Raw genomic sequence first — 14546 nt, forward strand, 5'->3', positions numbered from 1 at the left:
GAATAACGAGTGCAATTAAACCTTGCAGTTGTATATCACCTTGTATAAAAACTAATTGGTCATTATCCATATAGCTGAAACGTATACTCCCAGGAGACAAAGACCTCCAATGCTTGCATGTAAAATGCTTCAATTCATCTGCGGTTGTCGAAGTATTAACACGAAAAGCGGAAGAATGCTGACCATGATTCAAAATAGCATGAATGACCTTCTCAGACATATTTGATACCCCTACATATTACAAAAGAAATGATAATAAACATTTGAAGATTCAAATCACAATTTCAGACTAAAACTTCTCAAATAACATTTAATCGAAGCCAAAACATCAAATAGCAACCTAAACCAAATACTCCATAAATTAATCTCCAGAATGTAAATTACATCAAGTAACAATAAACCTAAATCAAATACTCCATCAATTAAGCTTTAGAATCCAAAACATCAAATAACAGTGTACATAAAAGTACATATTTAATCGAAGCCAAAACATCAAATAACAATAAACCTAAATCAAATACTCCATCAATTAAGCTTTAGAATCTTATTGGAACACATAATTGAATAAATCAGAAGCCTACGATCTAATATCAATTCGATTTCATATCATGCATCATAAAACTAAAATCATCATCAAATAACAGTAAACAAAAATCGTTTCACGAGAATCAAAAAGCTAATATGTAACAAATATCAAATCAAGATCATACAAACAATAAGATGTAATAGATCGAATTCATATCATCAACTCATAAACTCAGAAAAACTAAAAATCAGAAACAAACCTAAAAATTAGATGTAACAGATCGTACAACCAAAAGAAAACTAACTTGAAGTTGAATTCTGCTGCATAAACAATCAAATCCAACCTAACCTCTATGAATATGTTAAATCACCTCCGAAATTTATATCTGGATCGATCTATCTCCAAATCTGTCGTGAATCCAAATCTGAGATAAAAAATAACGATTTCAAAACACTTTCAAACTAACCTGAAGATGAATTCTACTGGAGAAACGATTGAAATCAGATTCATCGCACTCTCTCTGTCTAGCTCTCTCTCTATCTCGATCTCTCAATCTCAATCTCGGACTCAAAAATTCAAAATACACTGTTTATATGAAGAATCGGTGGAAGGTCAGTTCTGGTATTAAAGAAAATCGAAAATCGCTGGAACGTTACAGATTTGGACTAACTCGTCAACATTTGGATGAGACTGTAAAATACGGGACATTTTTGAATTAAAGCGTCCTGGACTTTGGGTGGATGGACTAGAACGTCCAAAGCCCACTAACTTTATGACTAAACATCAATTTCTTCGGGCAAAAAAAAGAGGGCATGTGACCAAGGAGGCGTGTATACGTGCTACCCAGCCAGTCGGCCGGCCCGAAACCACAAAATGTGTAAATACGCTACTACTTCGTTAACAAAGCAAACCCCCACCCTAAATTATACAGTCCCTTTTGCTGCTAAGCGACAACAACGGCCGAAGAACTACATATCAAGATCAAGATCCAGATCCCCAATTCCATCTAATTGTCTAAATTTGATTATATTGTTTACAAAACTAAAGTCGCCAAATCTGAAGTCGGATGCCCATAAACTGTTGATTGGAGACAGATCGGAACTAATTCTGAGATCAGATTAAATGGAAGAAGAATCTATTGTTGTTCGTGACTTGAGTAGCTTTAAGATGGCAGGGGTGATGTTGCTGATTAATGGACTGATTCTGATCAAGAAGAAGAAAGTTTTTGGTCATTTGTTGTTTGGTATGTGCGGCTTCGGAAATTTGTCACTAATGGGTTACTAGATTGGCCTGTCAACTCGCTCCCAGATTCAGATCTGTGTCTAGAGGTTACTAGATCGGACTGTCAACTGGCTCCCAAATTCAGATATGTGTCTAATGCGGACTAGAGTAAGTTCACAACACTGAGAATTTGATCATCCATTAGAATAGAATATAGTCTATTTACTGTGTATGTTTCTCTATTTTTTACTCGTCTATATATTTTTTTTTCTCATAAAAATCTCAACTATTTCATTCAGGTAGTGGAGAACATTCTGACACTTACTCATCCAGTTCCAGCTAATTTGACTCTATTAATGGACTGCTACAAAGAACATGAAAACGAAACTATAGAGGACTTGAAAGAGGGATATAGTGATTTCATGATGGATGAAAGACCCTTACAGCATTTGCTACTGCTTTTACATTACTAAGCTTTAATGTTGGTGACAGCAATAGAAAGGTAATCCAGTTCTTTGTTTTTTAACAGAAGACATAGATGTCATGCAAAATTTTAACAACACAGATCTTGCTAGAGTTGTGAAGTTAGTAGGTTAAGTTTAGTGTAAACATTCCTTGATACCAAATCACAGTTCACAAATCACAATATTCATTCATTGATCTAATATTGTAAACACTATAAGAATGTAATTCAGTGTTCGTAATATCACATAACTCTTATCCATGTTGCAATAGTACTGATATACTTTCTAGTTTCATTTGTAACGAGATTGTCGCTCTGAATAATTTGCTACAAGTTTGATATGCCTAAGTTCAATAATTCTCACCTCAAACTGGATTTGCAGAATTTACAATCGGGTTTGTTTGTATTGTGTTCAATTGCATTGATGTTACTTTCCCAGTATATATACAACCAACATTTGTTCAATACCTGAAGATGCACAGTACCTTTTTACTAGGGTAGGGTTTATTATGAAACCGCAAACTTATCATAGTTAACAGACAGAAGAACTGAATTGAAATTTCTTAGGTTGGTTGAAGGGCATAGAGTTTGGTGATTTAGGGACAGTATAAGCTTGAACACAAATAGGATTTATAACCTCGGAAAAAAGAATGAAAGAATTTCATTATGTTTACTTGATGTACGGAAATGTTTCTATGTTTTGGATTAAACTGAAGAAAGTAATATCAATACAAAGAGAGCAACGCGAGGACCAAGTAAATAATTTTTTTACTTGAAATTCTGCTTTTAAGTTCAAAGACACGAGCACAATTTTAATCCTTACCCTGGTGATAGATTCATCGTCAGTTTATTACATCTATTCAATTTAGACCAGGAGCTAACTACAGCATGCAAAAACTGAAAAATGTCTCATCTTTTGACAATTGAAATTGAGTTTTAATTAATAGAAAAAATATTAATCAATTGAAGACGTGGTGGTAGATATTGATGTACAGAGATATTTGGAATTATCTTTTCTCATATAACATATTTGCTATTGTTCAAGACTTACAGTCCAAGATATGTGGAATGATATTTCAGTTGATGTGAAATCAGTTTATACTTCAGTGGGGTTCTCTCGTTGAGCTTTGGCATACTCTTTTTTGTTTTAGTAATCAGATTACGAGTTGAACCTGAAAATCTTGGTTGATTTTGTATACGCACTGTCAAATGTTAATTAAATCATTGTTACTTAGTTTGATTTCCGGTTGAGTTTAATTGCCAAAAACATTGGGATTGTTATTAATGGCAAAAATTACATTTGAACGGTTTCATCCGAACTAATTTATGGGCTTTTCCGGGGATTTGTAGCTTTTGATTAGATTAACAGATAACAAGAGATTGTTTATGATATTGTGAGTATTTCAATTGCAGGATTTTGCAGTTTTGGATTTGCATCTAGGATTGGTCTTTTTCTTATCACATTTTCAATCAGAACAGGTATTCTCTCTCACTCTCTGATGAAAGAAAATCTACATATGTTTACATTATAGTTTTCAAATTTGTTAAAATGCATCAATGTTACATGTCAACTAAACTATAAAGTGGTTCTGTATCAGAAAGTACACAACAATTAGTATAACATTTGCAACAATTTGTGTGCATAGTTATCCTTCTAAGACGAACACCTAAAAGTTTTCTTGTTACATCATTAAAATATTATTTGATTTTTGTATCAGGTCTTTCTCATAGTGCAACCTAAAGAGAAGTAAGTTATGACCCCCGACCATCAAATCGCCGCCATAGGTCTTTGAAGTCTCGGTCTTTAGCCTTCTCCTCATTTTCCCGTACTGCTGCTTTGGTTGCTTCCAACTCCATCAAATTGCAGCAGCTCAGCTCTTCTAAGTTGGACAAGAAAGTTCCCCTCAAATCCCAAGGTATTGCAAAGTAATCTCACTTTTCTCCCTTTGTTATATTATCTTGTTATATCCGCGGTTCCTGGGATGTTGCTATCATCTGCCAAAACATTTGAACTCGAATACCACTTGAAAATGTTCTATGTTTCTTCAATTATCTTAGAATTCATAATGTGCTGTTTGTATCAAAATGTTAATTTCTAGATACTGGAATACGGTGAAGAAAGATTATTGAGGAATTGACGATTAGGGTAATCTGATGATGAATATGTTTTCGTCATTGGAGACGTGGTAGTGGATACTGATGTACAAGGGGCATTGGGAATATCTCATGTAATACCTTTTCTGTTGTTATAGACTTATAATCCAAGATATATATGGAATGATATTTCGGTTGATGTGAAATCAGTTTATACTCTAATGAGGTTCTCTCTTTGAGCTTTGGTATACTTTTTTTTTTCTACTCTGATATTGAAACGTTTTAGTTATCAGATTGTTGGTCGATCTTTGTTTATGCATTGCCAAATGTTAAGTAATCATCTGATTGCCAACTTTGGGATTGTTATTAATGGCAAAACTTACATTTGAAATGGTTTTGGTTTGGAGGTTTGTTTCCTACGAACTATTCGTAGCTTTTGATTGGATTAAGAGATATAAGAGATTATTTATGAGATTGTCAATATTTCAATTGCAGGATTTTGCAGTTTTTGAATCGCATCTAGGATTGGTCTTTTTTATCTCGTTTGCTGCATCTGTTTCAACCTCTTTGTTGGAGAGTTGTAAAGAAAAGGACACCAAACCCGTCAAGCAGCTCAAGGATTTTTTGCTTCGAGCATGTAAAGAAAAGGACATTGTAGGTGACTTGAGAATACTTTTGGGTGAGCAAGCACGGGATGTAGGACTCTTGGTCATCAAGCATGTGAATAATTTGCCTCCTGAGCTTCTGCCTCCACTTTATAATATACTCTTCAATGCAGTGGCACAGGCAGCGAAACATCAGGTTAGATGAGAATATCATTTGGGTTGTGCATGGTTTTGACATGGCTTCTTCTTCTTCACTTTTTAATGTATTTGACATCCCCAATAGCTAAGTCTTTGTTCAATTTTCTTTTGTAGCCAACTTATTTCAAAGTCAAGGTTTATCTACTGGTTACCCGAATTTACAAGGTATTTCTTTTCAACTCATTTACATGTATTTTCATAAGACGAATATTATGGATTTATTCGCTTAAACATTAGCTTTAAGTAAAAATGCTCTTTGTTTACCTTCATTCCGTTCTTCTTTTTATGTAGCCATTTGATGCCAATTGCCAAGCAACCGAAAGGTGTTCCAAAAAGTGATGGTGACACCCCAATAATATATGTATGGCCTGAGGATGAAGTTTTTCATAAGGTATGAGCCTGTTTTTTTGAAATATTGCAAACTGTAATTAGTTCTCTAAATATAATGTATTTAAAAAAAATCCCGATATTAATTGCAGCTAAGCTCATGGACCTTCTTCTTCCGTCTACGATCTCGGCCAACTGACGAGGTAAATTAATCTTGTCAAGATTTTCCTATTCCCTCCATTAAATTGTTTGATCCCTGTCCCTGTGTGTTTTTGTCATTAACCATTTTCTGTTTTTGCAGATGAAGAACTACAAACCCATGGGACTAGTCATGTCCCTAGAAGCAAAAAAAGTTCCCACTTTTCAGAAAGAGCCGCAATCTCTAATTAGTGAATCTTGAGGACATTAAAAGCAATGCTGTAGCTACGGTTTAATTGCGGACATTAAAAGCAATGGTGTAGCTGCTATCATTACTATAAGTATGTTTTAAGGCTTGTCAATAAGTGTTTGTCATTATGTTGGAAAACAAGTCTTTTTCATTAAGTGTTTTTCTACACATTATTTATACAAATATCATGTCAAGACAGACGTGATGTAAGAGCCACAAACAAAGATGCTCACATTGTGCAATGCAAATATGAACTCCCTGTTCCGCATTTCAGAAGGTTCAGGAAAATAGGTTGCCTGAAAATAGTCTGTTTTGATTTGATTCTCGTTTTTTTGTGTAATCTAATTGAAGGTTTTGGTTGTAGGGTTCTAATCTATCTGTTCGGATTGGAATTAGCGATTCATCTCCAAGGGTATCAGAGTTTCAGGTATAATCATCATTATCACAGTGGGCCTTTTTGATTTGTCTTGATTTTGTTTTGTATGTAAGAAATCAATCACTCTCAAACTACTAAAAATTAAGAACGGTGGTCCATTCTGATTTGGTTTTGTCTTGATTTTATTTTTATTTTTGGATTCAAGTATCACTGGTTATTAGTTATTAATTTTGAATGAATTTGTTGATTAAAATGGTGATTACTGATTATTATTAGTAGAATATATTGAGTGGGAATTTGGAGTTTGGCTTTTTGAGATCTAATTCTTTTTGTTCTTGGAACTACATAGAGAAAAGAATTTGAATCCATATTGCTATATCAAATCTGTTTCTTTACTACATAATTGTAGTTTTGATTATTTTTTTGTTTGATGAAGTCCGAATTTACAGTGGCAAAAATTACATGAGTGATGATTAGGGTGTAAACCAAATCCATATCTAGGTTCAAGTAAGCCATTGCAGATGTAGCATAGGTTCCGATGATAAGTATTGAGTCCACGTAACCCCAATTTTCGTAGCTAGTTTATCTAAATCATTCTAGTTGATCATTTGGGATCAGTAATTATTTATTTTCTTAAATTGAAAAACCTAATTAGAAGGAGATGCTTGCTACCTACAAAAGCCAGGTCGATAGATGTCAGCGGTATTCAAACCCCAGGCCTACTGGTATAACCATCAATTGACTGATCAGCTCAACTGTTCAGCACCTGCTTTTGTATCAGTAATTCGCTAAAACTTGGATTGGATACTTGGCTTTACCATGCCTTGTGCAAATAGTTTGTGAAATTTGTAGTTATGTTCAGGGAATATGGAAATGTGATTGTGTGGTGCAGTTTTATGTAGTACTGAGTTCCCAATGCTATGATGCACTTTTATTTACTCTTGGGTTCGTTCCCATTGCTATGTTGCTGATGTATTCTTGTTTTGCTTTTTGTCAGAGACAATCTGCGGTTTGAGAAGAAATCATGTTTTCCACTTTTGTCCTTGAATTTAAATACCAAGAGCTTGAAATCAAGAAATTCTTTAAGAGCATGCATGTCTGTACAACAAGTGAATGTACCAAAGGTTTCGGTATCACCTTTAGAACTAGAGGATCATCTAGACCCACCTCTCAATCTGCGCAAACCTAAGGAGCCTTATACTGCAACAATTGTTTGTGGAAAGGATCGTTGGTCCAAAAGCTCCTGGAGAGACTTGCCATGTGGTGATCGATCATGGTGGTAATGCTCCTTACTGGGAAGGACAAAGTTATGGTGTTATACCACCTGTAAGTAATCTATACTTGTGTTGCTAAAACTAAATTTGTCAGCTTTCAACATCTCCTTGTGACCCTGTTTCAAAAATAATGTTACTTTTGCATCTCTTTTGTTATGATTGTTTGAGCAATGTTTAACACACTCAATATAGGCTTACTACGCAAGACTTCAACAATTGCTTATTTTTCTTTGCTAGAACGGTTAGCTAAGGATTTTGTATCTGTGGGTTTTTATATTTTGATGGGGAAAACCCAAAGAAATCAGGAAATCCTCACAACGTTCGCCTCTACTCAATTGCATCTACCAGGTTTGGAGATTCTTTGGAAAGACTGCCAGTTTATGTGTCCGTCGTGCTGTATATTACGACCCTGAGACTGGAAAGGAAGATCACTCTAAAAATGGAGTTTGTAGCAACTTCCTTTGCAACTCAAAGCCAGGAGACAAAGTTCAAAGTCACAGGTAGAGTAATGGAGTACCTATACCTGTTCATTTGTTTGGAATAGTAAATTACCATACTAAACACCTGCTTTAACTAATGCTGCTTTATACAAGATTATGATATGATACAGATTCGTTTGTAGAATATCATTACTACTGTCTTGAAATGGTTATATTTGTAATTTTATATGCTGTTGCCCATGGAAAAATCATCTAAACTAAAGCTTTAACTTTCTGACAGGTCCTTCTGGCAAAATAATGCTTTTACCCACAGATATGGCTCCATATAGAGGATACCTGCGTCGCATGTTCATGGAATCCGTCCCCACGTATAAGTTTGGTGGACTTGCATGGCTTTTCCTTGGTGTGGCCAACTCTGATAGTCTTCTGTACGATGAAGAATTTTCGAAGTACCAGAGAGATTACCCAGATAACTTCCGATTTGACCGTGCCCTCCGCAGAGAACAGAAGAATAAAACAGGCGGAAAGATGTACGTTCAAGATAAGATGGAGGAGTACAGTGATGGAGTTTTTAAGCTCTTAGATGAAGGTGCTCATATATATTTCTGCGGGTTGAAAGGTATGACTCCTGGAATCCAAGACACACTAAAAAGAGTTGCTGAGCAGAGAGGTGAAAACTGGGAAACAAAACCCTCGCAACTGAAAAAGAATAAGCAGTGGCATGTGGAGGTATATTAGACATTCTAAATGGTATTTAAGCTCGTCGATGGATTTGTAGGAACCATATGATTATTTTTACCTTGTTTCTATGGATTTGTATCATCTCTGCATTTTATAGCAACCAAGGATATTACTACAGTCAGCTGCACCAATAAATACCACAGCAGCTGAAACATAAATGCACCTACCTAAAACACAAGATGCACATCAGTATAACAACCTGTATTAAGCTTGGATTTCCCATTTTAGCTTGGTTTCTGAAAATTCAAGGAACTATTAATATAAGCATTCGTTGATTATGAAAGTGCAGGAGATATGTTTGATGATTATGAAACCTGCGTTAAACTTCTTATCAAATTGATGGAGGAAAGTTCAGGGTTTGCGGTTGCAGTGTGTGATAAAGAGTATTTCTATTACTATGCAGCGCAGATAAAAGCCAAGATGCTTTGTAGCTTTTCTACCATGTTTTTAGCAATTTTTAATCGGTTGGGCCAACAAAGTGTAGATTGGTTGAAGGAAGAGAAAGCTGCACCTGAGGTTCTTCTTTCGGAATCTGAGGAGTCTATTAAACGTTTGGACAGAAACGTGAAGATGATGGATGACAATCTTCAGAGTGATATAAATAAACTAAAGGAAGGACGTCTCCAATATCTCCAGAGTTTCCTCCATGAATTTCACCGAACTCAGAATGAAATCCAGGCTTACCTTGATGCAAACAAGGAAGATGAGAATGCTCACAGAAGACGTATGCAAATAGAAGACCATCTCCTACGTCTCAATAGATTATACGAAGATGTCAAGAATACAATCTCTCACGTGCAAGTCGACTTGCGTTCATTGACTAAACTTGCCCGTTCTTGTAATCAGACATTGGGGACTCTAGAGGAAACAATCCCAATGCTGGAAACTAATTTCTTTGAACTTGTGCGTAGAAGCGAGAATGATGTTTCAAAGAAGTGGTTGGAGGCAACACGTTACATGGACGAGCATCCCCTAGTCCGGAGAGAGAAGGAATTAGATGAGAAAGCAAGAGCTGATCGTGATATGCAGTGGGAGCAGACTAAGCTCTCTTCCGGGCTCCTCCATTAGAACTATGGATGTGCTTTGTAAGGTCTTTAACCATAATTGCGCCTTTGTTGGAACAAAGGCCAGTTTCTGACTCCTGCAACTCAACTTTCTGAATATTACTGTGTTGGACTATAATTATCTGCACTAGTAGTTGTCCTAAACCAATATAGAAATTACAAAGAGTTCTTGTTTGTTTGCTTACCAACTAGGTACATGAGATGTCTCATAGTTAATCATGCTCTTTGTCGCCTTTTACCTGCATATATATGCTCTTTGTTTGCTTACCGACCATATATTATTGAACAAATATCATTGGTTAACAATAAAGCACACGGATCACTATTTTTGTGTAAAGTATATAAACTAACAACCTTGGTCAAGAAGCAAAGTTTAACAAATACAGTGTCAAGTCATTGGTGCATTTTGTGCAACAAACTTGCAGAATTTAAAGGCCGTGGGATAAGCGAAAAAGCTTGAACAATAAAAACTTTCAAAAGTCCAAATTGAACTTCTTCTAGTTAATAGAAGATAATGTCCCCCTCAACCGGTTACTCTTACTACTACCACCCTTCTCCCCATGGACGTATAATGGATGCGTAAAACTGGATGTAGCCACTGCGGAACGCTCCCAATTCTTCACTTTGAATTTCCCAGCACTGGTATTATTAGAAGGTCCAGCTTCATCACTTTCTACCTTCTTTTTTCCTTTTAGATCAGATTCTTCGTCTCCATAGTAACCCAAATTCTTAGCTTGATCTTCTCCACTACTACTACCATAACTGCAACTATAATCTCTTGTACCCTCACTTGATGAAGTATATGTCTTGTCATCGTACAATGGAAGAACAGATTTTGATACCGACTTATTGCATTTATCTCTACCCAAGCTATACGTTGTCGAGAGTTTCCGTTCTATAACATCTCTTTCTTTAACGAAGTCTCCTAACATCTCCCTTACCTCGTGTGTCGAGGCTTCTTCTGCTGCTGCCTCCTGCTCTAGCGCAATAATTGCCCGGTCAAATACCTTTTTCTTCATCCAGAGAAAACGCTGAAATATATAAATCAATTCATGACTCACCCTGTGTATATGATTTTCAATATATATATATACCTTTTTCACTGTACTATGTATATGATTTTCAATTCATGACTCACCCTCTTCTCTAGAAATCTTCCGAGGTTTTGGTTTTTGAGTTTTTCCTTTCCCCAAAATATGCAGCAGAAACGGACGGCACATAGCATTATTATCAAAACAAGAGACTCAAATAACAGAATTAGTAGCATTGTTCTTTCGTTCCCTGTGTAATTAATGCTGAGATGCTTAGGCTTTGCTAGGGAGCAGCTCGACGTAAGCTTCTGACCTGGTTACATATGAAAGAAGAGATAATCACATATCAAGCATGCATGTCCTAGTTTTATGTCATATGCAAAAACAAAAAAAGAGACTTACGTGTTGTGCGGCATCGCAGATGGTTGCCCGTATCTGCACAGCAGAAAAACATGGTCCAAAATGTTAATCGCAATTTTAAAGATACCGGTTTATGTAAAAGAATTTTTTATTGGTAAAACAAACTTACTTCCTGCAGTAACAAAAGCAAGAAGAATTCTCTCATCCATTGTGAAGTGTTGTAGAATGCTTTCATTCAAGAAGGATGCGAATTCGCCTGATACATGTAGTCTGACAATTAAAATCCGAATTTAAGTGCTATTCCTAAACAGAATGCGATGATCAACTCTTGTTGCCAGAACAAGAATGACATACCAGTATAAGTTCCTGACCAGTATACAGATCCAGTAGCTGGCACTAACATAGTAAATGCAACATTTTTGGGTTTCATTGCAGAAATGTAAGTGAAATCACCAATAGTGCGACTAATTTTTCCCTCCATAACAGTTTGAGAAAAATAGATTGCATATCCAGAGCAATGTAGGAGTGGACTAACTAGAGCAACTGAATCAGGAACATTTGTTTTCGGAAATTTCCTAAGATCTCCAGAAGTTGAAAATGAGTACATGAAACCATCCAGTGAACCGATGGATATCCAACCTGTTGCATAGAGGAGTATATACGAAAGTGTTTTTGTTAATTCAACTATTAACATACTATAACTTAGAAATTCGAGAAGAGTCATAGCTAGTTACCGTTGGAATCGACTATTGGAGAGCAATCTATTGTACTTAGAGGGCCAATATTCTTCTGCCACAAAATATTTCCGGTGAAAACATCTAATGCCAACAATAGAGCCTTAACAGGGAAAGTAACATACAAAAGACCATTGTTCCCTGGGGTTATTGTGACAGGTTTATCAAATTCACTTAAATCCCGAATCCATTTGAATTGAGGATTTCCAATTGCCAATGCGTAGAGCTCCCCGTAAGTGTTAGAAATCTACAAAAAGCACCCATATAACCTACCAAACTGATAAGCATGCACAACTACGTGTGGAAGTGGTGTAGTAATTAGTGATCTTACATAAACACTAGCTTCGCATTGATCAACAACAGGAGTTGAAGTAAAATGACAATCTGTAACATTTCTTTTGCAGCCTAGACGGTAACCAGATCTATAAAGAACAGGTCCTGCACTCCATAATCTTTGACCCAGCAGCGTGTACGCAAATAGTCCTCGGTTTTCAACGGTGATAAACATCAGTGAACTTATAACACTTACTGCCATCCCAGCAATTTTATTTGATCCTTCTGTGGTTAACATATCACCAAAGAATATTTCGAATGTAGATTCAGGATTCCGAACACTTGGAGGATTGATTTTCAAAATTTTGTTTTCCGCCACCAAATATATCTGACAAAAAAATAAAATAAAATGCAAAACCACAAAAAAATTGTGAGAAAATAAAAGAAGACAGCTATCTACAAATGAACGAAATTGTATATACCTTTCCGAACTCATCTTGAATTGGAGGTATATCAACATAGCATGTAAAATTTATATGCACACTCCAGGCTATAGAACCATTGCTTTCAAAAGCAAAAAAGTTTCGATCTGAACACGTATAAATCCTTCCATTATCTCCAACAAGTGGCTTCGAAAGCCGGTGAGTCGTCTTTCTTGTAGGCTCTTGAGCGGAAAACACAAAGACATACGTGCTAGTCAGCAAAACTCTCATGAGCAATGTAAAAAGTAATAAAGACACGAGTCATCTAATTGTTTACAATTTCTTACAAACAATAATCGTCGACGGATTAATTAGCACTAAAATTGTTCCAAAGAAGGCTAAAATGGTACAGTTTCTATACATGTTAATGCATTCAAACTGAACCATAAATCACATTTGAGACAAGGACAGAGAGAGTTGTTACCTCCAAGAAATTTCAGGGCATCAGGTGATTGACAAATGACAAAAATTGCTCGGAAAGGAAAGAGGAGAAGAAGAATTAAGGGTGCCATTGGAGGAGAAAAATGGTTAGAAGAGGTTATAATGACTGATAGTGTTTAAAAGTATCTCCTCCGGTAAGTTTTTAAACGGTTATTTTAACTACCTTGATTATGGAGGGAAGGATCATTTTGTACCCCATATTGGCCACAATATCCATACGTAACCAAGGCTTGAAAAACATGTCACGACTCAGGTCACGGCAACTGGGTGTGTCCGTTATAACGCGTTTTGACGAGTGTGAGCACGTTTCGGACGAAAAACGCATTATTTAGGGGAAAAAACGTGTTTTTTATACGTTATTTGTAAAATAACATGCGTTATAATGGTTAAATAGAAAATAAAAAAGAATTATAGTTAGAAATTCCTATCTAACAGTTACAACGAGCGTGAAAACAATTATAACGGATCTAATAACGTTGTTATAACGTTTTCTATACATCATTATTTTATTTTTAAGATATTACATTACAATTTTTTTAATCTTTAATTTAAAATATAAATTATTGTAAGAAAATATTTTTATATTCTTTTTTTATAACTGACGTGAAAACGGAAAAAATGTTCTAAAAGATTTGCGTTAAAATATTATTTAGAAGGATAAACGTAAAATTCAATTTTAGAAAAACAATTATAACATGAGTGAAAACAGTTTTAACGGGTCTAAATAACGCCATTATTTCCTATTTATCGGTAATATATAGACATGGATGTCGATGACCTTCACAAACACGCTACATAGGCGTGACTGTTTAACGACGATTTTTTTCGGAAATAACGATCGTTTTACAAACCTTGTACGTACCCCAATGAGTACATGAACCCCTTTCTCCACTTCCCATGGTATAAGAAATGCAGGATGGTCGTCGTGGGCATCCCTCCATGCTTTTATAAGCAAATTTGGATTTTTATTTTATCTTTTTATATATCAAACTAACTGTTATTGGGCCTACATCCCATGGATGTGCGGCCCAAAAATATACCTAGGGCTCCCCTTTCATGTATATAAAGAATACTATATCCATGTAACCCTATTACTCTGATGATAGAAAGCTTCTCTCTACCTCTTTATCTTTCCTATATTTCCATTTCAATACGTTATCAGCATGAAGCTATACCGCAAAGCTAGATTGGATCGGTTGATTTTTGTTTTTTTTTTTCCCAAATGGATGATTTAGATCAATGCGGTTATGTAACTAGTACACCGTTGCCACGGTGGGAGGGTCGACCGAAGAAGAATCTGAAGATGAGATTTTTCTGCGACTACGTTCGTCCCGTTTCAGGAAAAGTGATATTTCCGCTCCGTTTCAGAAAAAGTAATATTAGTCGATTCATAAACCAAGATATGGTTGCATAATGTGTTATGCATCCTTTGTGGTGGTTTACATAATGGTTATGCATTCAATTTTCGAGAATCGTGCTTAAAGTGAAAGTATCACTTTTCTTGAAAC

At 35.7% G+C, this 14546-nt stretch overlaps 1 protein-coding gene and 1 long non-coding RNA gene across 3 annotated transcripts; one reads left to right on the forward strand and one right to left on the reverse strand.

Moving 5' to 3' along the window:
• Positions 1 to 1451: 1451 nt before the first annotated feature.
• Positions 1452 to 9998, forward strand: LOC113318111. 2 transcript variants are annotated; one of them, XR_003344283.1, is made up of 14 exons: positions 1452 to 1915; positions 2047 to 2249; positions 3624 to 3689; positions 3929 to 4126; positions 4800 to 5105; positions 5222 to 5272; positions 5399 to 5498; positions 5587 to 5637; positions 5736 to 5913; positions 6187 to 6249; positions 7196 to 7524; positions 7821 to 7972; positions 8193 to 8641; positions 8943 to 9998. It is a non-coding gene; the product is annotated as an uncharacterized LOC113318111 (long non-coding RNA). The 2 variants fall into 2 exon arrangements; XR_003344282.1 differs by lacking the exon at positions 8943 to 9998 and having other exon boundaries at positions 8193 to 8913.
• A 52-nt stretch (positions 9999 to 10050) lies between these two features.
• LOC113318109 (protein GAMETE EXPRESSED 3-like) lies at positions 10051 to 13111 on the reverse strand. Its single transcript, XM_026566234.1, has 9 exons — positions 13022 to 13111; positions 12598 to 12779; positions 12174 to 12503; positions 11843 to 12089; positions 11463 to 11747; positions 11278 to 11364; positions 11151 to 11183; positions 10856 to 11061; positions 10051 to 10748 (listed from the first exon to the last, which is right to left on the reverse strand). Exons 1-9 carry the CDS (start codon positions 13107 to 13109, stop codon positions 10215 to 10217), a joined length of 1992 nt encoding a protein of 663 aa, XP_026422019.1. The 5' UTR covers positions 13110 to 13111; the 3' UTR covers positions 10051 to 10214.
• Between the last annotated feature and the right edge of the window lie 1435 nt (positions 13112 to 14546).

The sequence above is a fragment of the Papaver somniferum genome, chromosome 10, assembly GCF_003573695.1.
Source record: "Papaver somniferum cultivar HN1 chromosome 10, ASM357369v1, whole genome shotgun sequence".
NCBI classification, from domain to species: Eukaryota; Viridiplantae; Streptophyta; class Magnoliopsida; order Ranunculales; family Papaveraceae; genus Papaver; species Papaver somniferum.